Raw genomic sequence first — 26,444 nt, 5'->3', positions numbered from 1 at the left:
ATATAGCCATCCTGCAGGGCCTACCTGTGATGAACGCTGGAACGCCCCAACCAACCATGTAATAGAAGCGCATGGGACCATAGTTGATGTCGCGCACCTCACTCAGCATACGGTAGATGTGCAGAGCTTCCAGTAGTGCCCAGGCAAAGGTGCACATGTACAGAAAATGCAACAAGATAGCAATGACAGTGCAGGCAAACTGGCACAGACAGAAAGAGAAGAAGGGAGTTAGGATCCCTGGCTGGCACAAGAGTGGACCAAAGCAAGCTCCCCCCCCCATGCACAAATACATTTGTGAAAAAGAGCAATCTTGCATCTGTTCACACAGACCCACCCTTGTCCCCCATTTTTGTTCTGCAGCTCCAGAAACTGTGAAGTTGGGTGTCCAGGCAGTTCAGCTGGGCAGTCTCAGAGATGCCCAATCAGGGAATGATAATACAATACAGGCATGCCAAAAAGTATTCTTTTAGCTCTCAGTAGTCCCCAGCCATGGCCTACATACTCAAGGCAGAGACCACGCTGGTGCTGCCAGGTGCAGCAATGCTCAGTTATGCTGCCTGGGTCCATTTAGCTGAATAGCCTGTCCCTCTATCTCCATAGCATCCCCCACCCTTCCAGCAGCTCACTGGTAGATCAGCTTGGTTGATGCCCAACAGGAAGATAAGCTCAGAGAGAAACAGCGCCACCACTAGATTCTTGCGGATGCTGTGCTGGTTGGATCTTAAGGCCCGCAGGCCAGCCAGGAAGAAGAAAGTGAGTAAGAGGCTGCCCAGTGTCACAGCAATAGAGGCGTAGGTAATGGTCTTCAGGGGCAGGATCTCACCATTCTGGGAGGAAAAGAGAGTATTTATGGACACGTTAGAGAAACATGGTTTAGCTACTAGGACATGCTCTTACTAGGCCGAGGGAGGAGCCTAATCCTTACCACAGACCCACCCCACTCTTAAGCACTTGCTCTGTGCCCTTGCCCTGATCCCCTCACCTCTCTGCGAGAAATGTCCATCAGCACAGCAAAACTGGTCATGTGGTTACACTGGCAGCTGACGTGGGTCTCATTCCTGAAGACAACGTCGCACCCCTTGGCTGACCAGCCACCAACCCCACTGACTCTGGGGAAACAGCAGAGTGAGGATGATAAGGTTGGCACTGAGTGCCTCTATGACACTCCACCCCCCGCCAAAGAAACGTGTCAGCCCCAGATACTTTTGAATGAGAAGTGGGACTCACAGGATGGAGTGGTTCCAGAAGACACAGATGGGCTTGGTCCGCTCCTCAGTTTCTAGCAGACGGAACTGTACAGTGATAGGCTTCTCCAGGGCCCGCTGCATCAGTGCATCATTGTCATGGATGTTGATGCTCACTACTGGAGTGTTGATGATGGGACGCTTGGGGACCCTGTGGAGGACACAAGGTGCAGATGGACACATAGCCAGGGAGATGTTGGTGGCTTCCTACAGCTGTAGATTCCAGGCCTGATTAGTAGCCCACCCATTTGTTCTAGTGGAGATACATGCATATCTGCGAGCACAATGCACCAAGACAAAATATTAAGAAGTTAGATAAGTAAAAATCCAGCTCTTTCATCCTGTCCTTGACAGTGGGTATTATTTGCTTGGTGTTCAGGAAGCTATGAAGCAGCAGAAAAGTTGACAGGGCTTTGGTGATAGGGGGATAGAGGGCCCTTCAGGGGATAGAGGGAAGGGTATGACATGGATCCCTTGGGAAGAATTTTTCAGTTATTTGAACTAGCCTTACTTTGGGAGACCAACCACAGGCATTCTGCATCTGAGGAGCCCCCACACCCTTTGCTGGTGTCTATATATGGGGGGGGGTGTTACCTCAAGCTCCGCTTGTCTGTGTCATACTGCTCTGGAAGCAACCCTGCAAGCGTGCGGTAGATGATCACACTGGCAATGGCCTGGCCCTCGCTCAGATCTGGGTGCCTCTTCTGTCTTGTCATCAGGGTGATTTCTTCTTCCTCACCACCACCAGGGAGATGCTTGGCATTGGACATAGTAGGTTCTGGAAAGTGAGTATGAGACCCACTGAGACTATAGCTGGATTCTGTCTTATCTATGGAACAGTTGGTAACAAGGATGAGCATGCAAAGCAAGGTTGAAAGTCGTGGGGTAAGCCTAGTGCACGCTCTTTCTCAAAAGATCTCCCAAAAGCTCTGGCATGAAAGATTAAATTCTAGATCTTTAAAATATGTTTATTTATTGCTAGTATTTAGATATGTGCAGAAAGCACCCAAAGCACTGTCTCCAAAGCTCTGATTCTCTCATCTCCAAGGAATGTTTCATAGACTTGCTTCAAACAGAGTTCTTCACCAGCAGGGGCCTCTGTATCATGCCCCTCACTTCCAGATAATCCCCATTTCCCCCTGTTAATTGCTAATCAAGGTGGTATATATTTTCTGTTCTGAATGTCTGAACTTCTGGCTTGCCAGTTTCTGACCCTACTTAGCTACAGAACTAGATTCATGTTGACACCAACAAGCTTGACCTTCAGCGTTTATGTAAATCTGATGTCTGTGTTCATTAAAGCAAGACCTTCTGGGCTCTGTCCAGCATAACAGTGACAGATCTCTACTTTGTTACTGCTCCCAGTGGAACTTCTCCTTTGGCCCTGACATGATATGTTCAACACAGACCCAGATCCCTTGGCAGCCTCCCCCCGCCCATCTTTCTCAGTCCATAGATTCTTTAGTCTCAGCCTTTCTCCTTGTCCTGTCGTCCAAATTACATATGACAAACAATTATGTGATTCTTCCTGCCGACTTTTAAAAAATAAACGAATGAAAAGCAGCCACAAGAGGCTGACATAAGGAGCAAAACACCAGCCAAATGTGTGGCTGGGTGAGGATGGGTGTGCATCTCTCTCTCTCCCTCTCCCTCTCCCTCTCTCTCTCTCCCTCTCTCTCTCTCCCCCTCTCTCCCTCTCTCCCCCTCCCTCTCCCTCTCTCTCCCCGCCCCCAGGTCTGACCCCAAGCATTTCCCCTCTGATCTGTACCGCTGCATCCTGAGTTCCTTCTTTGCAACACCGCTCTCATCTTCTGACTGGGATAGAAGGACTCAGAGATTTCCATTCCAACTCATGTCTGACAAAGGGAGTTTTGACTTTTGAAATCTCATACCCTGAAAATCTTGTTGATCTCCAAGGTGTGACTAGACTTGAATCTAGCTGCTCTCAAAATCCAGTTTCGCATTTGCTCCTGAACGCTGACCTCAGCTCCTACATCTATGCCAATGCCTCTCAAGTCCAACGAATAACCCAGAACTCTGAGCTCATCAGGGGTATTTTTGGGCAGGAACGCACAGGAACGGAGTTCCAGCTGGCTTCTGAGTTCGCCACGCCCATGCCCACGTCTACAGCCAAAACCTCTGCGCATGCGTGGCTACAGAGGGAAGGCCTGGAGAGCGCCCCCCCCCAATGACCCCCCCCCAACGGCCGGCTTGCCCAGGCTCCCCGCAGCAGCGGGATGCCCGGACAAGCCAATGGAAGTCATGGGGTGTGTTGCCTAATATGCTAATGAGCTGCGATGTCAGGGGTGTGGCCTAATATGCTAATGGGCTTCTGTTGTTGGATGTGGCCTATTATTCTAATGAGTTCCTGCTGGCCTTTTCCTACAAAAAAAGCCCTGGAGCTCACCTACAGCTTGGCTTCTTCCCCAGAACAGAAGGCACTGAACACATAAAAAAAGGGTGTGGGATGGCGTGGATCCTGATGTGGATCTTGGAGAAGTGGCAGCAGGATCTATTATTGGATCTAGCAAAGACCATCTGAAGAAACATAACCTAGTAAATTCCTGTAGATGTGTATATATTTTAAACAATCATTACACTGTAAGCTGTTGTTTTAAAATGTGTGTGAGAGAGAACATTTCTTTTTCTTTCTAACATTTTTACTTTTTTCTCTCATCTCCCAGTTTCATTTTGGCCCTTTTTATTTAGGTTTATATTATGAAGATGAAATAAGTATCTTCCTTTGCCTTATTCTAAGACTACTGATTACATGCTATTAACCCAGTAATTTAGAAGGCATTACTTCAAGACTGAGTGACTTATTGTATACCTAAATTGATTAATCTGTCAAAACTTTATTCATCTTTGGATATTATTATAGTCCTATTATGTTATCCATGATGAATGTGCAAAAGATGTTAGTTAGAAGATGAGCTTCCAGAGGACATCAGGGCCCTGTGGGACCTTTTACAGTTCCACAGGGCCTGCAAGACGGAGCTCTTCCACCAGGCCTTCGATTAGGGAGCCACACTACTTAGAGTGAGGCCCTGGCCCCAACACCAACATCAATAGTAACATCAATATCAATATTATTGATACCACCAACAGCCTGACACAACCCTGACTGTGCTGACTGCATACTGTGATTGCCGCAAACATCGGGCATCATTATATTAGTTGTAAAGGTAAAGGTAAAGGTTCCCTTGCTCGAAAGCCAGTCGAATCCGACTCTAGGGTTGCGGTGCTCATCTCCGTTTCAAAGCCGAAGAGCCAGTGCTGTCCGAAGACGTTTCCGTGGTCATGTGGCCGGCATGACTAAACACCAAGGCGCACGGAACGCCGTTTACCTTCCCACCGAAGTGGTACCTATTTATCTACTTGCAATTTCTTGCTTTCGAACTGCTAGGTTGGCAGGAGCTGGAACTAGAGACAGGAGCTCACCCCGTCTTGCGGCACCCAGGTCTTGAACTGCTGAACTACTGACCTTCCACAGCCTGCAGTTCAGTGTCTTAACCACTTGAGCCACTGCAGCTCCATATTAGTTGTACTAACACTTTATTATAGTTAGGATTGCATTGTTGTGATTTTATTAATCTTCTTGTTTTAGTGTTTTATACAGTTTTGTAAGCCACCCTGAGACTCCTTTGCAGGGAGGGCAGGATATAAGTCAAATAAATAAATAAATCTCATATGGGCACAAAAAGGCAAGGTCTGCATACTCAGTTCTCCAAAAAGGGTTTGTGCAATGCCCTTTGGTGTAGTGGTTAAGTGTGTGGTGTAGTGGTTAAGTGTGTGGACTGTGATTAAGTGTGTGTACTCTAATCTGGGAGAACCGGGTTTGATTCCCCACTCTTCCACTTGCACCTGCTGGATGACCTTGGGCAAGCCATAGTTCTGGCACAGCTGTTCTTGAAAAAGAGGAGTTTCTGTCAGAGCTCTCTCAGCCCCGCCTACCTCACAGGGTGTCTGTTATGGGGAGGGGAAGGAGTTTGTAAGCCACTCTGAGACTCCCTTGGGTAGTGAAGGGCGGGGTATAAATCTCTTCTTCTTCTTCTTCCTTAAAGTCCTACTCTGTCATCATTTTTTATTGTTGTTTGAATATATTGCCAAACAGATTCAGCTGAACAAAGATTCTGGTTAGTTTATGTTAGAGTATAGCTGTTTTAAAATTGGAAATTTGTTTTTTCTATAGTTTTATGTTCTCTATGACCTTCATTTTTGTTAATCTAATAATATCCATGATGGGATGCATGGATTGATTAACTTCTTGTATTTGTTATTGTTCTCTTTTCTTTTATAATAAAGTAATATTTCTTTAAAGGGTGTGGGAGATTAAGATGTGTGAAGGCATGACAGGAAACAGCAAAGTTGCCAGAATAATTATCAAGATACCTGATTAGTTTCAGCACTCTGAGTTTTGAACAGCAGCCAGGGAATTATTATACCTCTGTTTGGCAATAGCTACCTGTGGCCCATGTTGGGGGTCAAAGATCTGGGCTAGCTGAACAGAAATGGCCTTAGTGAAGGTCCATACCAATGGTTCACTGTTCCCAATCAAGGTCTCCTAGAAATCCACTAAATTTTCATTCAGAAATCCAAACTTACGTTTGTTTTCAGGAGGCTTGAATACACTCTCAGGAAGGATGACGGTTGTCTCCAGGTCTGCAGGTTTCTCACCCCGGAGGGCCTCATAGTGAGGCAGCTTTGCACCGGCAAAGTTCATCTTCTCCAGCCTCACTACAGAGATGACTGCCAGAAAAACATGACCCTCAGTAAGGGCATTTAACCAGCTGAATACTAGCTTGCAGCTGTGTGGTCTCACATTCATACCTTTGCAAGCACATGGTTGTACGGGCATCCCCACATTTCCCCCTTCCTATTTTTTATATATTTACTTCATATGTAGTCTGCCTTTTTCATAGAGATTCCAGCCAAATGTTGAGATTCCGTGGCCAGGAGGGCGGAGTAGAAATGTAATAAATCAGTTCAAATCAATAACTAATCTATCATCAACCTATGAGATTCCCCACCCCATTAATTTTACATTTCAGATCATGCAGACAAAAGTCTTACTAAATTGTGTGAATAAAGGAGGCATGCTGTATGCCTATTCTTCACAGAATTGGTATAGCACAGTGTTTAAGAACATAAGCTTAGAAATCCCAAGTTCACAGCTCAGTCATGGACAATCTGGCTCACCACAGGAAAGATTCTGTTCCTCAGCTTCACACCCCACCCAAGCAATATGGTGATAAAACTGGCCTAACTTAGAGTGTGTGAAGGACTGCTGAGACAATGTACATGAGGGGGTTGGATCACTTTGGAAAAGATGCCCTAAGTGGGTCCTATTAAACGTCATTACTACTAGTAGTATCATAGTCAATCTCATGTTCTCACCAATGTTGGGTGTGATGATGGTGAAGGGGCTCAGGTATGTCTTGCGCATGTTCTGGGCCAGAGTGCTGGCATAATCCTCAAAGTGTCTGAGCAGCTGTGCTGTGCCCCCCTCAGTCTGCTGGATCAACTCCCAGTGCCGCTTGTTGCTGGTATCCAGTAGGATGCTGCCCACTTTGAGCAGGTTCTGTAGAACAAAAAGGGGAGAACAATGAGAGGCAGCTGTGAGTGGCCTTTGCTGGCAGATCTGGCATATTCTTCCTTCAGGGGGGCAGGACTGGGGATTCTCAAATCTAAGCAGCTGCAAGACTCCATGGAGATGACAAGCAGCAGCACTGAAAGGACTCCAAAAATATAGCTCTCAAATGGAGTCAAGTTGTAGGCAGGCCTGCTTTTTATCCTCTTTTGCCCATGCACAGAGCCATGGAGGGATATGAGAATCATCATGAATGGGTACTTCAAGTACTCCCTCTATTGTCAGATACTATTGCCTGGGACAACTGCCTCCCACACCCCTCCCTCCTGTTGCCAGGGAACACTGAGAAACTGAAGAGAAACAAGCCTAGGAGCTTCTTAAAATTGAGGCCCCACATATCCCTGAATATTTTCAGGATTTTTCGGCAACTGACACTGATAAGTTATTTTCAGGGATATTAGAAATAGCACATCCCTAAACAGAAAGCCCAGTTGCACTTAGGCAGAAATCTTCACCTGAGATTCTGGCTGTGGAGCTGCCCAGGACACCATCACAAGATTTAACAAACAAGAGGGTCATGGTCAAAGCAGAGAGAACCTGACTATATCCAAATGATGCAGGAGTCACTTTCCTCCTGGAATGCTTCTGCCCTTGCCCCAAACTGAGCTCACTGATGTCCTCCAGTGGCAGAACTGAACAAGCTTGTTCCCCCCCCCCCCCGAGCCAACAGGATACTCACCCTTCCTCTTCTGCTGGTGCCATCTGGTGTGGGTGCCTTATGCTACAGGAGAGCAGACTAGCCAGGCATACTTGCAGTACCGCAACAAAAACATTCTGTGCCCCAGTTCCCCAAGCTGCCTGCCTGCCCCTTTCAGTGATCTGTCCTCCTTTGCCATGATTTTCTCAGAAGCTGCCTTGGCGGGAAGGGCGGGGTACAAATCAAATAAACAAACAGACAAACCTAAGCCCAGGGGTTTACCTCAGTGAAGTGCACATCCTGTGTAGCAGCCAAGCCAAAGCCTTCTTGGGTGCTTTCATGTTTCAGGAGCTGGGCTGAGAGGTGATAAGCCACTTTGATGTCACTGCCAAAGAAGTTGACTGTGTGCTGCGTAGCATTGCGAAGTTGCAGGGCTATCTGCTGAGACTGATCTGTGTCCAACAGTGACTCGTTCCGCAACAGCCGTTCTGCCTACTCCACAAGGAAGACAAAGACTCTCAGCATCAGGCATTTCAAACAGAACAGATTCACTGACACATCGTAGTTCTCAGAATTGTTCAACCTCAATTCTGCTTTGTAAAACAGAGATAAAATGCATCCTTGCTGGGTTGTCACCAGGACCATGCAGATTCCATTCTACATAATTATAATGCACAAGTGCAGGACTGAGTATTTGTCACAGAATTCAGCATCCTGCGTGCTTAGGGGCAGAGAACTTCTCCACCCCTGACTGACAGGTGCTCTGGGAAGCAGCAGAGGTCTCTGCCCTCTTGGATAGCTAGGCACTACAGCTGCACGGGCTTTTAAGAAGACCCAGAAGTGAGTGCCTTGCTAGCTGAGTTGCTGCTCAACCACTCACGAGATGAAGCCATCTCATGATGGCCCAAGAACTGAAAGAGGACATGAGTGATATTCTGTGCTCTCTTTAAATGACCAACCAGCAGCTAATTAAAATAAATAAATAATAATTAAGACAATGCCACCCAACCCAGGCCATGGAAGAAACCATTTTTCAAAATATGTTCACAAGGTAATGTTTATAATTTTTGTTATGCAAAAATATGCATATTAATTACTTTGCATAGTTTACTTGGATTACAGAATTGGATTATCCTGGTACAAAATTTGGATCTCCCACATTGTTCTGAGTTTAAACAGCCTTATTTGCTGCAACAGCAAGGAAGAGGCAGTCCAAACAGAAGCCCTAGTTAAGTTCATAACTCTTTGTTACTAACAAAGGACAATTCCTGTCTCCAGACAGAGAAATGGATGACACCAGTATGAAAGCTGGTGGTCCTCTTAAAATAAAATACAGAAATAGGATCAGAATCCAGATTCATTATGAGCAATCTCAAGGCTTTCAATGCCCTCGTGGCAGTCATAGGAACACTGCAAAGATCACCAACAAGAGTAGGAGGTCATGTTAAAGCATCCAGTTCTAAAGGGGAGAAAACATGTATTCTGGCTGCTGTTGTGTAGCTTCTGCAAGCTAAAATGACAGATACCATCCAGTATCATAATGCCCCTGTATAAATCGATGGTGCAACATCATTTGGAATACTGTGTGCAATTCTGGTCACCACACCTCAGAAAGGATATTATAGCATTGGAAAAAGTGCAGAAAAGGGCAACTGGAATGATAAAAGGGTTGGAACCCTTTCCCTATGAGGAAAGGTTAAAGCGCTTGGGGGTCTTTAGCTTGGAGAAATGACGACTGAGGGGGTGACATGATTGAGGTTTATAAGATTATGCATGGGATAGAGCAGGTAGAGAAAGATGTACTTTTCTCTTTCTCACAATACAAGAATTCTAGCCACTCAATGAAATTGCTGAGCAGTTGTGTTAAAATGGATAAAAGGAAATACTTCTTCACCCAAAGACTGATTAACACATGGAATTCACTGCCACAGAAGGTGGTGGTGGCTACAAGCATGGATGGCTTCAAGAGGGAATTGGATAAACATATGGAGCAGAGGTCCATCAGTGGCTATTAGCCAGAAGGTATACATAGGAACTCTTGGTCTGGGGCAAGTGATGCTCTGTATTCTTGGTGATTGGGGGGGCAACAGTGGGAGGGCTTCTAGTGACCTGGCCCCACTGGTGGACCTCCTGATGGCACCTGGTATTTTTGGCCACTGTGTGACAGAGTGTTGAGCTGGATGGGCCATTGGCCTGATCCAACATTGGCTTCTCTTATGTTCTTACGTTGTTATACCCCCTGTCCCTCCATCCCAAAGCACACAAAAAAGGAAACAAGTCTATAGACTTGGCTTAATTCTGGGGATAGAAGAGAAATGGAAGAAGATCACTCACAAAACCCTTGAGAGCAGCAAAAGTAAGTGAGGTACAGTTGAAGAGGTTGGGAGCCAGCCAGCCCTTGTGTTCATCACAGTGCCGTACAGCAGTCCCTGTAAGGAAGGAGGAGAGAAGGGTCACTTGTGGGGAAGCATCTCCATCCAATGGGGGCTCTGGCTCATGAAAGCATATGCCGTAACACATTTATTGCATTTAAGAGGACTAAAAGACTCTTTGTTGTTTTCACTGCTTAACACAACTTTTCCTTTTGGAATTTCCAGAAACACATAAACCTCCTCAGTGGCAAAACAAAACAAATCAAGAAGAGTGCTTTGTTCATGAACAGTCTGTGTGACAATCCCTCCAACTTCCCGCCAACGCATGTGTGATGGACAGGCTAGGTTCAGCCTTTTCCTCAGAACAGTCAATGAGAGCTGATGGAATGTTGAGAGCAAGAGACTTAAAAACAGCAGTTGAGAAATGACAGTTAGAAGGGGTTAGTAGCAGAGAGAGAAGCTGACAGTTTGAGGGATGAGGTGAAAAGGGTTTTTCTGACTAGGGGGAACTGTATAGAACAGCTGCTTGGAACAGGCTGAAAATAATAAATTTGTAACTAAAGGATGCCAGTTGTAGGTATAGGACCTCAGTTCAAAAGTTCAATGGAAGTGAAACGTTGTTTCTGAGACTTTACTTTCCTCAGTGTTATGTTTTTATAAATAAAAGTTTCTTGTTCTGATTAACCCTGTGGGTTATGTGTCTAAGGGGAAGAAGCACAGATACACACACAGACACACAATTAATATCTCAGTCTACATACATATATTTTAGGACTTGAATGAATGGTGGCAGCGAGTGATTGGAACAGTGTTTGAGCCCTAACTCCAATGGCTCTATGAGTGAGGGCTGATTATAAAGGGGACTGGGCTGCCCTGACAGTGTATGTCTTTGGGAGTGAGAGAAAGGACTTGAAGTGTGAGAGGGTCCTGATTTTAAAAGAGACAAGAAGGGTGGTGAGTGTCACATTCTGACCTACTTATAAACCATAACCTGAAGAGGTTGTAGAGGGTGGTAGGCACTTTGTGCGAGGGGACAAGGGGCATCACAACATGCATGCACAGCAGTCTGAAATGTGTTTCATTACCAACAGATCCCTTGGGGCATGGTGCAGCTGCAGGCAGGCCAAAGCGGGTACGGGGCCACCAAATATTAGCTTCAATAGCACGGGGGCAGCTGTCATAATTCACTGCAAAGCAATAGTGAGAATTGTAAATAGTTTGTTATGCAAACTCAGTGTACCCCTTCAATAGAGGCAGTAGATAGAAAGGCCATCAGGACTTCATACTACCACAAATTTCTGGGCCTAGTCTAGCATATGTAGCAAAATACTGATAATGAGAAGCCCTGAGTAAATGGCAAGATTGTCTAGAAAGGAAATACTCAGTGCTAGGACTGAAGACACCAGAACGAATTATGTCCCAACAGACCTGTCCTTCCCTTTGTCCTGTGAAAGCATTTGTTAAGCCAAAATACTAGCATGGAAATGAATGGCATTCTAACTCAGTTGACACTCTTGGCATATAACTAGGTGCTGCCCAGATGAAAGGATAGTTCTTCAAAAGAAGGGAAGGACATTCATGGAGGACAACCTCCTTATTAACATCATTTGTTCAGTCCCAAGACAACAGCCAATGATTTCACTCAACAAACCTCTTCCCTGCTATAAGGCCTGGGTTACTGTAATTGCTTCCTATTGTGCCTAACTTCAGCCTGGTAATGAAATCTCAACTCTGCTCTGTGCCCTATGAGCCACAGCTAACAACAGCACTGACCTTCACAGCCATTGATGGTGACTTCTGCAAAAGGATTGTCACAGTGGTCACAGTGGCGCCCAATCACACCAGGCTTGCAGGAACACTGCCCGGTCTCAGAGTCACAAGTGCGAGACAGCGAGCCTGTGGGGTAGCAGTCACAAAGCAAACACATGGCACTGTCTGCTGGTTGGTAGTGGTTCTCCTGAAGAAGAGTAGAAGGCACATTAATCCTGAGGTGTAGCACTGAAGACCCCCTGCAGCTTGTAGGATGCAAACCCCTCAGCTAACCCAACACATGATCCCTCTCCCAATACCTACAACTGCAACACATGCCTACTAAAAATTACTTGTACTCCATGCATCTGTTTACCAAGATGCTATTTCTCACTAACTCCCCCCTCCAACCAAACATGCACATTTTCTCCAAGGAAAGAAACTCCCAAGATATTATTATGATAGTCATTTCCAGTTAACTTGATCTTCATAACAATTTTGTGAATTATACTAGGCTGACAGAGAGCTTTAAGCCCCCCAGTAAGCTTCAAGAATCAGGATCTGAACCTAGGTGCCTGTGTCTTAATCCCATGGTTTGCAAACTGAGTTCTAGCAATTTCTGAAACTTCTTGGAAGCTTATCAGAGTTGCTCAGTGAGAAGACTGGTAATAATGGCCGACAAGCTTCCCTTAAAGAAGCAGCCACAATTGCTTTTCTCCTACCATGTGCAGCAGCAGAAGAGTGTTGGGTTTGTTCAAGGTCAAACTCTTTCCAAGCAGAGGAACACCTGAAGCCAGTGTCCCATATAATGTGCATCATCCCCCTGAACATTCTCCATAATCCTCTGCAAAGCACTGGGGGTTCTTCTCCAAGGTCTCCATGCACCACCCATGTAGGCTTATGCAACATCAAAGTAGATTCAAAAGAATTCAGAAACTTGGGTCTCCAATTAAGTCCATGGGCCTTACCACCAAAGGACACAGAGCAAAGGCCATGGTTTTGAGACAAGAAGTCATTGTCCTACCATACCTCTACAGAATGCTCATTTACACACTGGTCTTTTCCTCCTCAAGAAGGATATGCAGAGGGATGCTCTAAGACATCCTCCACCTCTAAACACACTCTTGTTTCATGGGGGAGTCTCAGAGATGCATACACCAGCTCCACTGGTGACTTATCCTATCAACAGTTCTGTACCCTCTGTAGTGATCTTCAGTTTCCAACCCAGAGCTCTATTCCCCACCAACCACGATCAAACAAATCACAGCCCACCTTGCAGTGACACTCTCCAGTGGTTTTGTTGCAGTCAGGGTCAAAGCCTTTGCCAACATCACAGTTGCAGGGTCCACATATAGGGTGCCCCCACCACCCCCGAGGGCAGGGTTGAGCAAGCCTGCCAGAAGGAGAGCACAGAGCCTGTAATGATCACACTGCAGATACACCAGCAGGTCAAAAGAGTAATAGCAAATGTTCAGGAGGAAGGGGGGAAACTGCCAACAAGAAAGCAGCAGATCTAGTATAACAGTATGCTTAAAAACGCAATGTGGCCTGAGGCACAGATATCAATCATTGTTGATATCAAGCACAGATAAAGTGTGATGCTACCTCCCCACTCATCATTCCACACAGTCTTCCACTCCCACAGTAAGAAAATGATGATTCTTAGGACCCATGAAAATTCTATGACTGTACCAGGGTTTTGAAGATTTCAACACACTAAATGTTGTTATAATAATGACTGTTACAGTAAGAGGGCTGTTTTTCTACATTCACAGTAAGCAAAGCAGCTTCTCCTCCTAGCATGCACACATCAACCACACTACGTTTGCTATGTGTACATCCCATACTCACAGCCTATGTGCATATGCACACTGCAATCATATCCCATGAACCTATAATGAATTTACTGTTCCCTCCCATACTTGAGGGAACTGATATATTTCCTTGCACATTTACATTCCCTTGCCTTGATTTCTTGCTCTCACTTGCACATGGACAAATATTGATTTAGAAACATGAGTCCTTCTCATCCCTGTCCCTGCCACGTCCCCTATAACTGCTTACTACCAGGACTCTCAGACACAGTCAGATTTACCAATAATTCCTTCACTTTCTCCCTCAGCAATAAGCACACAGCTCTTCAAGGAACCATTTCTACATACACTAACTGGTAGAAACACCCCTGTAGGCACAGTTGCATATATACACAGGCACCCTTTCTACAGAGCAGCACTGGGCAACTCACTTGTTCTCGCAGTAGGGCCCAAAGTAGTTGTCAGGACACTCACAAGTGTAGCCATGGGATGAGCTGGGCTTGCGGACACACATAGCTTGATGCTCACAAGGATTGAGGGAGCAGACATTGGCACAACTGTCTCCATAGTAACCTGAAGCAACATAGGAAGAACCCCAAGTAGTATGTCATCTCCACTATGTAATTCTGGTGGAAAACTCCAGCCTAAAAATGAGTGACGCCCCTGTAAGCAAAAGTCTCTAGATGGGCACAGAAGCCTGTGAGAGAGCCATCCTTCACACTGCAACAGAGAGCAACAACTGCAAATGAGAGGACTGGCTGCGCACAGAGAAAGCAGAATGGAACTCCAGTCCTACATAGGGATTATCCAGTCCTACATCTGGACTATCAAAAGGCCTGTTTATATGATCAAGGATCAATTCAATTCAAGGGCCAAATCAGAAATTGAAATGAACTGAAGGACAACAACCGCAGCAAATGTATTTATTTATTTATTGTTTGTATTTATATCCCACCCATCCCGCGGACGGGCTCAGGGTAGGTAACATCATTATAATAAATACAATTGCAATTTAAAACACAATATAAACAATATAAATAGGTAAAGCTTAAAACAAATGTCAGTTGGCTATAAAAATTCTGGCCCGATGGTGTAGTAAATTCAAGGCCAGTTGTCAGTAGTCAGTGGGTGGGCGGGTGACAGCAACCTCAGGGAGGCCATATGTGGGACACCTATACTCAACCAAAGGCCTGGCGGAACAGCTCCGTCTTGCAGGCCCTGTGGAACTGAAGAAGATCCCGCAGGGCCCTGGTCTCAATAGGGAGCATGTTCCACCAGGCTGGGGCCAGGACAGAGAAAGCCCTGGAGCCCTGGTTCAAGGCAAGACGGATGTCCCTCGGGCCAGGGACCACCAGGACGTGTTGACCTTTAGAGTATAATGCTCTTCAAGGCATATATGGGAAGAGGCGGTCCCTTAGATATGTTGGTCTCAGGCTGTATAAAGCTTTGATGGTCAGAACCAGCACCTTGAAGCAAATCTGGTACTCAACTGGCAACCAATGCAGTTGGTGGAGCACACGCCTAACGTGAGCCCACATAGGCGTCGACGTCAGCAGGCATGCCATCACATTCTGTACCAGTTGTAATTTCCCGGTCAGCCTCAAGGGTAAGCCTGTGTAGAGCGAGTTGCAGTAATCAAGTCTGGAAGTGACCATTGCATGGGTCATCATAGCTAGGTCTTGGGAGGAAAGATAGGGCTTCAGTAACCTGATCTGCCTGAGATGGAAAAATGCAGATCTGGCGACTGCAGCAACCTGGGCCTCAATAGAAAGAGAGGCATCCAGTGTCACTCCCAGACTCCTCACTGTCTGGGCCGGTACCAAAGGCGCCCCTTCCAGTGTGGGGAGCCTGGCACCCACATCCATGCCTCCTCGACCCAGGTACAGGACCATCCAGCCACAGCATCCAAAGCCTCAGCCAAGTTTGCAGGAACAAAAGACGGATGGTGGTCCATTGATAGAGCTGGGTGTCATCAGCATAATGATGACAACCCAGCCCATAGCTCTGGACTAACTGGGCGGGGGGGGGGGGCATATAGATGTTAAATAACATTGGCGAGAGGATCGCCCCCTGCGACACCCCACATTCCAGTGGGTATCATGGAGAGACCCTCTCGCCGAGCGCCACCCTCTGTCCCCAACCATGGAGAAAGGAGGAAAACCAGTTCAAGGTAGTCCCCTGAACTCCTACGTCAGCGAGGTGGTGGGTCAATAGATCATAGTCGACCATATTGAATGCTGCCATTAGATCTAATAGCAACAGCAGTGGTGATCTGCCCTGATTTATTTGTCTACAGAGGTCATCTGTAAGGGCGACCAGAGCCGTCTCCATCCCATGACCAGAGCGGAAGCCAGACTGGAAGGAATCAAGGATGGAAGCATTATCCAGGAAATTAGGGGATCCAACTTCCTTTTCATCACATAAATAATAACCGATTATGTAAATAATAGCAGGATAATTATCTCTGGTGAATGTAGTTCACAATTCCTTACAAAGGTTTTATGACCTGTAAATGACCCAAGCTAACCAGCAAGGGGTTTTGCCTGAAACACTCAAGAATTGTTTTTAACTATTCATTGCTGTTTCAAGAGAACAGTGCAGAGATAACAGCACTGAGGGTATATTTGAAGCCTACTTTTTTCTCATTTAGATTTGTTGCATGCTTAGTCATTATTTAAGTAAGAAGGAGGGAGGCTACAGAAAAAGAACCAGTGAAGTCACAAACAAATCTGTAGTCAACGCATGCTAAATAAATGCAACAATAGTTATCTAGAAAGCAAAGTCAATAATAATGCCAAACTCATATATATATTAGCGTAGAATCAAATAATAATAAAGAACAATTATCCAAAAGTGGGTGGTAACAAACTCAAACCCACAATAAGTCACAGCATATCTCAGAGGCAGCAGACTTCCTTCATAAATAGAACAAGCACACAAAGAAATTCTTTTTTTGTTTATATAAATATCACATGTCCTTGAATTGAAGTCCAAACATCGATATATTGTGGCTTGTGGTAAGTAAGATCTGTTTCAAGTGGAAACTACACCGTTCTGGATAATATAATCAGCGTCTCAGACCTATTCCTTCATCAGGTAAATCAGGTAAGTCTTCATTAACATACAATGAATATATACGTATAAGTGAGGTTCCGATCAAAATATTCCAGTTAAGCACAGTTCCATATCTCTTGCAAATCAGAAATGATTTTGATTCTACAGTAATATATATATGAGTTTGGCATTATTATTGACTTTGTTTTCTAGATAATTATTGTCGCATTTATTTAGTGTGCTTTGACTACAGATTTGTTTGTGATTTCATTAGTCATTATTTAAGCTATTGGGCCACACACATACCAACATTTTTTAGATGCAAGTAATGTACAGAAGAAAAAAAGCTAAGAACAGAAATGGCTATAATAGTAATACAGGACAATAAAAGAAGTAACCAAACATGGTATCATCCTCATAACAGATGAGCCAAAACATTATCCCATCATATTAAACAAACATCATGATACAGTATCATATCTGGGACCCCTTTCTTGACTGTATCAGCTACCCATGATTGTAGGCTACCAGACCTGCACAGAGGAGTCCAAAGGTGGCACATCTTGTATACCACACATCTTGTATACCATAAAGCATGGCTAGGGAGGATATCACATGGAATTTGTCTAACTTCACTGACCTGGGTCACAGCTGCAGGAGTAACTGTCCCAGTCATCATTGCAGTAGCTATTTACAGGGCATGGGTTAGAGTCACAGGGGTCAGGGATGCTGCAGCCATGCTCCACGTTCACCTTTTCTGCCTGGTTCACATTCAGGGACACAGCACTGGCTGATGTCTCACCCATTCGTACACCCTAGGAATAAAGAAGACAAGGAGAAGTCAGGCTGCAGCTCCTACTTTTAGAAGGGCAGACTGTTGTGAATTTCCTAGCTATGGCCCCTGCACCAAATTTGCAGACTGTTCAGGATCTAAAGATAGTCCATTTCCCAATCGACAAATAAAGCCACATGAGAGCTGCATCCACTAGATGGGGCTATGTTGCCTCCAATAAATAAGCTTAGACTGAGGAAGGTCAGGCTTTGTACTGGGAGACTTGCACAGGGACAATACATAACCATTTTGCTCCAATGTGTATCTGGTTTGCCAAACACCCTCCCCCCAAACCACATCCACCTGCTTGAAAGGTAGAAGGTGGAAACCAAAATGGTGGAAGCAACTTGGAATCAATCAAACTTGGTGCTTTTGTGGGGTTGTGTAGCACCCTTGCTGCCCCAAATTATACAGGAACCATCTAGAACACCTTCTTTCCTCCTGAATGGGATAGTGACAAATGTCCAGTACGGACACAGTCAGATGATGGTTGTCATGGCTGCAGGTTTCCAGTACAGGAATACAAGGAGAGTTTCATATTTGCGTATACATCCAAACATCACTTGACAGTTCCCCAGAGGCCTTACAACAGGTATGCATTTTGTTCAAGAATCTACATAACTTACGAGAATGGGCACCTAGACTGCTTGACCCTGAAAAATATGTCACTGTCACAGGGTGGGCTGCCCAATTCACAACTGGTCACTGCGCAGGGCTGTTCCATTGTGAGGGGCAAGGAATAGTCAGGTGGCGGGGATGGAAGTCCACCCCCAAGGTAGAAGAGACTGAAACGGGGGTCAGCCTGCTGAAGTGTGTGCTTGGGGGGAGGGTAAAGTTGTTGAGCCCCGTCACCTCCTGGCTGAGTCCGCAGTGATGCTGCACTCCTTCCCGAAGCCTCAGATGGAGAGGGGAGGAGTATCCAGGACCCTACTCCTACCCCAGTCCTGCGTAGCCTGTCCCTTGCACTAGGGAAAGGGTCCATGCACTTCCTCCTCAGCAAGGCCTCCCCTAGCCCCTTATGCATCCTGCACAAGCCCTGTGATCACCCTATATCCTTCTCACAAGGGCTGCCACCTCCACTACCAAGGGGAGTATAAAACCAACAGCTGTCCTACTGGGGCCAGCCCCCTCCAAGGTTTCCTGCCCTGTCGGATGCAGGCCATGCCACTCCGCCTAGCCCAATTCTAACCCTGCCCCTTCCTTGCTGCAGCAGCCAGAAGTGTCTCTGGCAGTGCTTCCTGGGCTGCCTCCCCCTGATGCCCCCAGTGGTTAGGGGTCATCTCTAGAAAAAACTTCATGGCTGTCCTGTTCCTGCAGGAGCTGACAACTGACTGGAGGGGGGGGGGAATTAGTCATTACTAGGTAGAAGGCTCTGGTGACAAACATTTGCACCTCACCCATCATGGTCTAGCACAACCCCAGCCCAGAAGGGGGTCTCCTCTTTGCCCACACTTTACCTGCATGCAGCCACGGAAGCCTTGCTGCACCTCCTTCTCATCCCCCAGCATGCCGCCAATACTCAGGGTCCGCACTTTCAGTCCATGCAGCTCACTGCTGATGTTGGCCACCACCTGGAGGGCAAGCAAAACACTTGGCAGCACCTTCCCCAATTCCCCTGATGAACCCACAACATTCCTGTAGTGCCAGGTTCGCCAACCTTTTTTTTGCCTGGGGACACCTTTGGAATTCTGACACAGTGTGATGGGTGCAGCCACAAAATGGCAGCTGCAGGAGGCAGAGCCAGCTGCAAAATGACTTCTGCGGCTTACCTTCAGACACACGGTGAAGATCCTTGTGCTGTGCTGGCAGCCGCTGCCGAAGTAACATTTTCAAAAATCTGCACAGCCAATCAAATCTCCAACAGTCAATCAGAAGCCCTGCTAGGCAAAAGCCCCACCTGGCCCTGCCCACCTTCTAAGAACACTTGGTGGTCACCAGGAAAGGTGTCAGCGGGCCCCAGGGCACCCACAGGCACCATGTTGGGGACCCCTGTTTGTAGAGGGACAGAGATGGAGCCTGTGGGTCACCAGGGGAACTGTGGAGACAGGGAAGGTGAGCTAAATTGGAACTAAGCAGCAGATGAGGGGCGGCAGAGGGCAGCAGAGAAGCCTACAGGAAAGGGACCCCTGTATAACAAAGTGCACTAGAACGCAGGCAAACACTTTCATCTTCCCATAGGTCTCAGTACTGTTCTGTGGTCATTAATTTTTTTAATTGGAATGATATTTCTATAAGTTTGTCAACAAATAAAATAAGCTTCAAACAACATATTTTTAATCTCATTTTTATTCCCTAAACTCTCCTCTCTTTCCTTCTGTGTATAAGTAGCAGATGACTTCTAAGCTAAGAGTCACAGCACGTTACGATTGGCAGAGTCCTGGGGCCCACCATACCTGATGTACGCCGTAGTCAAAGGCCATGATGGCTAGGCATTGTGCCTCTGGGCTGTCCCTGCTGTTGTGCAGCTCCAACTGCAGGTGGTGCCAGTCACCGTCATTCACTTTCACCTGGTGCAGCCGCAGTGCTGAGACCTGGCTGTTGGCACGGTACACAGCCATCAGCACATTCCCTTCGTTTAACTGTGAGAGAGAGACAGGCAAGAACAGCATAAGCCCAGCCCTGTGTGAAGTCTCCCCCTTCTCCCCAGGAGCATCATCCATGCCCAGAGACATGAGCTTGAGAATAGAACGCCAACTGAGCAGCCTCTAGTCTGCCACAAGGTTTCTGATACCTACTGGGATGAAGCAGAGCATTTGTGACCCAGATCCCCTCCAACAGCTGCACCTCTTTGCTTGTAGATCAACAATGTCTTCTCTAGTCCACTAATCTATGGAGTGACAATGGAATTTTGTCCCAGCCTTGGCACTTACCAGCAGGGTGATGGTAGAATGCTGCCCAGCTGTAGCATGTAGAAGGACACCGTTGCCCTGCCTTGTACGGAACATGAGTCCAATATGCCATGGAAGTGTAACCACTAATGCCAAGTTACTCCAGATCACCATGCTGTTGCCCAAGAAGCGCTGGGGACTAGCCATTTCTTCATGGAAATGAAAAAACAAACAAACATGGATCAGCAGACACCAAGTACTGCACAGAAGTGCTGCCATATAGTCTATCACAATATGGACCTGCAAGAGTACAACCCAGGGATTCCCAGGCACACCTTGAGAAACGGTCACAGCACAATGATCACATACTGCCGGTGTTCCCCGAGGTCTATTTCTATAAAGCAGAAATTCACAGAGAACACATGTATGGTGAGGTCTAGGACAAACTAAGCATCAGTATCTTATAGCAGCAGCCAGTTACTCATTTGCTTGCCATGCAAATGGGCCCAGGACTGGTGTCCACACTGGTTGAGAGACTCACTTGGTTTGCAGGGACTAGAGATTCCAAGCAAGCACATCTTAAACTGCGATAGAACTAATGGCTGCAGCACAGAAGCTTGAAGTCAGGAATGCTGCCCACTAGCAATCCTCTGGGAATAAAGAATAGAGCAGGGTGATTTGTTCAGCCTTTATTTTAGAGCTTGACCAGCATCTGATGAGAAGGCTCTTAGGCTTCTTTTGACCCTTCCAGTAGTGGGTGTTTGGAACAGCAGGGAACAAAATGTTGAAGAAGGGAAGGGGAAGCTCCAGGTTAAGGGAAGTTCTGAACCATCACCTCATGCACTTCTTTAGACCAAGACCAAGCCTGGGAGCCATTTCCCTAAAGAAGGGCATAGCAGCTGGTTCTTTCAAAATTCCTTAGTCTTTGCCTGCTTGTACCGGGTGACTGAACACTACCTTACACGACACAATATAATGGCACTGGAGAGTACTGTATTCCTTGCAGCTGGGTAAACAGCTCCTGTTTACTTGCGTTCCCATCTCTTAGCAGGAGGATGTGAGCTACCTCGCATTCTCACAAGCTGTTTAAACTACAACCCTGTGCCCAAATTGTGTGGAGGCATTGTCCTCCTCTCTTATGTTTTTAGCAGTGGGGTTTCATTTTCTATCCTCTAACCATGACAGAAATGCCTCCTATCTGACATACAGTATTGGGCATCTCACACTTCCCAAAGGCATGGGCACATTTCCCCTAGGGACTGGAACCAGTGAGAGACTTTCTGTTGATCTGTTGACACCTTGATATAGTTAGCTCAGGAGAAAGAACCAGCAAAAACTCTCCCCTGTGGGTGACTACTGTTCAAACAGCACAAATACCATGATCATCACCAATCCTGTCTCCTGTGGCCTCCATTCTTTACCTTGCTTGCAGTTCTTGCCTCCAAAACCCAGAGGACACTCGCAGCTGAAGGTGTTCCACTGGTTGACACATGTGCCACCATTATGGCAGGTGTTGCTGTCACAAACATTCTTCTTTGCTGAACAGCCTAGAAGGAGAATGCAAGATGGTATGTGAATGGATAATGGCAGAGGTGGCTTCCCCATTGAAATGGGGTGTGTGTGTTAATCTGGGGAGCATTCCAATTTCTGCACCCAACCTTCTTCCCCAAGTCTTAAAACACCCCATACCAGGCACAGTCCCATTGTTGGCAATGAAGTCAGCCATGTCCACCTCTCGATTATCAATCAGGAAGTCCCGTATACAGCCTACAAAGTGCTGGTTTCGTACAGGGAAACTCTCGGGCAGGTCAGGAACGCCACCTAACAACAATGGACCTGTCAGATCCAGGGACCTGGGAAGGCAAAATGGGATTTACTCAGAAGACAATAATCAGGAGAAGGTTGATCAAGGGCTACTGTTTGATGGGACTGAAACTGTGGATTATATAACAATGTTCTAATAGACATCAGCAGAGCTATGAATACCTGCAGGTGGGGTCGTATTTCAGGAGAATGGTTCCATGACAACTCACTGTAATCTGAGGGCAGATCAAGCTGAGAGATCATCCAATGCATTTTTAAGATTCTTTCGAGCCAAAGGCTGTTCTTACGTGACCGGCAGCCCTGAAACTTTTTCAAGCCAAAGCTGTCAATCAGCTCATTTATGGTATCTACCTAGGTATCCCAGCTAACAGTTTATATCTACTAGCGAAAATTCAAACTAAATTCCTTCGATCTATTTTACAAATTCCACTCAATGTTTCCAATTCTTTACTGCGACTGGAAACTGGACAAATAAAAATTTCGGCAAGAATTTTTGTGGCCTCAGCTTTTTTTTAGCTTAGCATAAACCAAAACACAAAAGGCCTACTCCCTTTAATAAACCAAGATTGGCATCAACAGAAATGGATACGTCTAACAGAGGGTAACTTAAAGTATATAGGCTTCTCTCTTGACACACTGTTGACCCAAGATATCAATATTGCAAGATCTTTAATTAAGCAAAGGGTCCGTGACATTGAACGCCAGCTAGATCTAATAAAAAAAACACATTTTATGATTTCTGAGAAACAGATATACTATAAATATGACCCAATATCTAAAAAATGTAGAATATCCCCGTCATAGGAGGGCTTTTACCCTTGCTAGATGCGATGTATTGCCATCTATGGTAACAGAAGGGAGACATCAGAAGATCCCATGTGCATGCTCCCTCCGTGAGGTGGAAACATTGGAACATATTTTTATTCGCTGTCCCTTTTATAAGAAAGTCATGGACAAGACAATCCTCCCTATTCTGGAACAGTCCATGCCTATATCAGATAAGATAGCCTTGAAGAAATTACTGCTTGATGAAATACCAGCAGTCACTAGAGTGACAGCTAGGTTCTGTGCCCAGGTGATTAAACAGGAGAATAGTTTAAACAGGAGCTTCGTTTTCTGATTTTGAGGAGCCAATATATTAATGACCATATGTATATAATTTTATTAATATCATTGGATCAGTTTAATTATAAACTGTATGTACATTTATAATTTTATTAATATATATTATTGTTGGATCAGTTTAATTATAAACTGTATGTACATTTTAATAGTATATTTATGGCAGATTTATATTGTATTGTATCCTATTTTTTATCTGGTCTATGACTGTTCTAGTAGTAATAAATAAATAAATAAATACATAAATAAATAAATAATAGTACCTGCAGGTGTCTATCACTGGCAATGCAATCCTAAACCACAGTTATACCCTTCTATACCTACTGGCTTCAGTGGACTCAGAAGTGTGTAACTCTGTTTAGGATTGCATTGTGAGAAACCAGATGGGGAGTAGAGAATTGAGATGTATAGAGCCCAAACATGGAAGGCAGGAAGTACAGACATTTTACTTCTATTATACAATCTATTCATATCATTTCTGAAAAAGAGTAACAACGTCGCCTTCATGGATCATGACGTCACACATACACGATGGAATTATATGTGTGTTGGCCCATGTTACTAGTTTGTATTCGTCCCAATGAAATTATGCTTGGGCCCTGAAGATTTAGCAGTCTATTTGTGTGAGTCTAAAGCTGCTGTAGCAGAGGGTAGCTGGGGAAGACTGAAGAGCTCAGCAGTGAAAAACTGCATTATCCAGAATGTTAACTGACTCAAGAGATCAGAGTTCAAATGCCACTTCAGCCATGGACTTATTGGGGCAATCTTGAGCAAATAACTAACTTCCCATCTGCATAAATGGGAACACGCAGAGACCCACTCCCTATGCACCTTGCAGGGTCTCTCACAAGTGTGATAGGGTAAAGGGATAACTCCACTTCCTATTATTGGCCCCTGTAAGGTGAAGGTGACCTGGAAAACCAACACAGACAGGCACTATTTCACAATCTGTCCTCCCGGCAGGCATTTTACTGGCAAACAGTAATCACTGTGGAGACAGTCTGCCTTTAGTTAGGTCTATTAATTGTTCGTTTTATAACAGTATACTTATCATGTACATGAACTTCTTACTTCTTAGTGCCCGACTGGGTCCCTTGGGCTGAGCAGGAATAGTTTCCCAGGATGGACCCAAACTTCAAGGCCACTGAAGTGTCACAGTCATCCACTGTCACCACAGCCACCTTCTGGTCAGAGGGCCCCTGTGGAACTCCAGATTTGCCCATGATAGCCTGTGGATAAAAAGCAGATTCCTGTTGCAGAAGGTACAAGGCAGACAATTATATAGACCCGACTATGCAACCACCAACGGAGAAGAGCAGGATGTTGTCTAAGCTAGCACAGCAGGCAAAACCTCTCTCCCAGCTTCCCTTGAGCCAAGATGGCTCAAAAGAGAGATGTGCGTTTAGTCTGAATTCTTGGACAGCCACAAAGGAGCTGGCAGGGAACAGAAGCTGGATGCTGATGGCAGTGCATGGCCCTGCCTCCAAGGAAAGAACATGCTGCACACCAGCTGGGTGTTCTGGAAGAGCATAGCGGCACTTGTTCCAGGACTTCAAGTTGCTGAGCACCAGGGCCAGAGTACTTCCAAAGTACCCCACACATTTGGGATGCTGAGCACTTAATAAGCAGGATGGTTAAAAAGACTAGAATTCCCTTGTTTCAAAATAAGTTGATGTGTGAAGCGGTGATTCGAATATGCATGAGCAATTGTAAGGACAGAGCCAGGGGCTAGTGTAGATTAATGAGTCTACTGTAAAAGAGAACAAGCGTGGTGTGTGCTCTGTTGGAGGTAACTAAATAATTTGATTTACAAAAAGATCTATTGTAGCGTCTTCTATTGATCCATCAGCAGGTACTACCCACCTGTTTGCAGTCAATCTCAACGTGGTAAGAATGTTAAGCCTCTTTTTATATATATATCTTGAAAATTTCATAATGCCAAATTCTGCACCAACAAACTGGCAGGTGCACATAACACATTTAGAGCCTTGGATGCCTGTAACAAAAGCATTCTGTAGGCACAACAGGAGGCAGCGGGTTTTGTATCTTAGGCAGTAGCTATGGCAGTGGGTTTTCATTCAACCATTTTTGCCCTGCAGTCCCTGTGTAGCATCATTTATGAGATGTACATATTGTATCCTTGGCCAGCCAGGTCAACTTTTGTTTCCTCCTTTGATTTTCTTGCTGCTGCCGCATCTGTCCATTTCACAAGGTACAAAAAGTCCTATAATCAATTTCCCTCCACTTGGCTTACATGGATGGGATGGTAACGTTTCTATAACATTAATTGTTTTGTTTTAAAAGACTGTACTTTATGAGGCTAACCAAAAAAAGGAGAAAGAGACATTAATATCACAAAGAGGACAGCCTCTTTGGCATCAGATAATAAGCCATTGCTGAGTAAATTCAGGGTCTAATTATAATTTAGTGGCAATTACAAGAACAGACAGTAAGATATAACAGCCTGATCCTTCACGATTGTGCTTTTAAGGACCTTTACATTTGGTTACATCAAATGTGTGCTTGTCTTTCTAAAATTTTAGCAGGTCAATAAATCTTGCTCCTAAAGTATTTCTCATCATCACACATACATCAGGGATGGAGGGAGAGAGAAAGGGAGGGAGGGGACTACACCCAATGCAGTCAGAGAAACAAGAGATTCTGAAGTCACTTTGGCAAGGGAATCCCACTGAAAACCTGCACTGTGTCACCATAACATGTCACTTTGGACTGTAAATGACACGACCTGAGCTTTTGTACAGAGCTGTCACTCCTCATATTGTATTTGCCCACTGGCCTAGTGCTCAGCTTCAGGCCCCCACGCCTGGCAGGAGAAGCACACAAGTCATCGGTGACCGCTTTTGTGTGCAAGATTGGACTATAGAATTTGATGAGAAATTCAAAGGCCATGGCTAGGAAACAGGGCAGTTCCAGACAAAAGGAGAGAAATGCAGCTGGGGGGGAAGGAGGGGAGGGCGTGGTCATGGCAACAGGTCACAGCACAGCACCCAGGAGGACTGGCAGGCAGCCCAAATCTTCCCTCAGCCTCTGAGCCACTCCTTCTCTCAGAATACTGAAAACAAAATGGGTGGCGGTGGGGGAGATAACTTAGCACAATGCTCAGTACATAGCCCTCCCACGCCCCTCTAGCACTGGGATCATCTAGGGAAACTCCCCAGAGCTGGAATGTTTTCCACGATACATTCTGTATTTGGAAACTTATTCCCAAATACAAAATATAAAGGATTGTTTATGAATGGCATAATGTATATATAAATTGCAGCTTCTGCCTGAAAAATGCCTGTGAGAGTGATCAGG

General features: G+C 45.5%; 1 protein-coding gene across 1 annotated transcript in view; it reads right to left on the bottom strand.

Moving 5' to 3' along the window:
* The window catches only part of CELSR2 (cadherin EGF LAG seven-pass G-type receptor 2), a 132,388-nt gene that overhangs the window by 14,087 nt on the left and 91,857 nt on the right, over positions 1 to 26,444 (bottom strand). Inside the window, exons 7-26 of the mRNA XM_015412082.1 lie at positions 24,198 to 24,355; positions 21,870 to 22,033; positions 21,602 to 21,727; positions 20,223 to 20,389; positions 19,746 to 19,931; positions 18,810 to 18,923; positions 17,161 to 17,335; positions 13,898 to 14,039; positions 12,925 to 13,045; positions 11,677 to 11,860; positions 10,989 to 11,090; positions 9,866 to 9,960; positions 7,814 to 8,023; positions 6,642 to 6,825; positions 5,850 to 5,993; positions 1,839 to 2,022; positions 1,228 to 1,395; positions 983 to 1,109; positions 627 to 827; positions 25 to 199 (exon numbers count right to left, since the gene is read on the bottom strand). Of these exons, the coding sequence (XP_015267568.1) occupies positions 25 to 199; positions 627 to 827; positions 983 to 1,109; positions 1,228 to 1,395; positions 1,839 to 2,022; positions 5,850 to 5,993; positions 6,642 to 6,825; positions 7,814 to 8,023; positions 9,866 to 9,960; positions 10,989 to 11,090; positions 11,677 to 11,860; positions 12,925 to 13,045; positions 13,898 to 14,039; positions 17,161 to 17,335; positions 18,810 to 18,923; positions 19,746 to 19,931; positions 20,223 to 20,389; positions 21,602 to 21,727; positions 21,870 to 22,033; positions 24,198 to 24,355 (3,127 nt within the window). The remainder of the gene's footprint in view (positions 1 to 24; positions 200 to 626; positions 828 to 982; positions 1,110 to 1,227; positions 1,396 to 1,838; positions 2,023 to 5,849; positions 5,994 to 6,641; positions 6,826 to 7,813; positions 8,024 to 9,865; positions 9,961 to 10,988; positions 11,091 to 11,676; positions 11,861 to 12,924; positions 13,046 to 13,897; positions 14,040 to 17,160; positions 17,336 to 18,809; positions 18,924 to 19,745; positions 19,932 to 20,222; positions 20,390 to 21,601; positions 21,728 to 21,869; positions 22,034 to 24,197; positions 24,356 to 26,444) is intronic.

The sequence above is a fragment of the Gekko japonicus genome, unplaced genomic scaffold, assembly GCF_001447785.1.
Source record: "Gekko japonicus isolate JY-2015 unplaced genomic scaffold, Gekko_japonicus_V1.1 scaffold697, whole genome shotgun sequence".
NCBI lineage: Eukaryota > Metazoa > Chordata > Lepidosauria > Squamata > Gekkonidae > Gekko > Gekko japonicus.
This window is presented reverse-complemented; position numbering and strand designations above follow the sequence as displayed.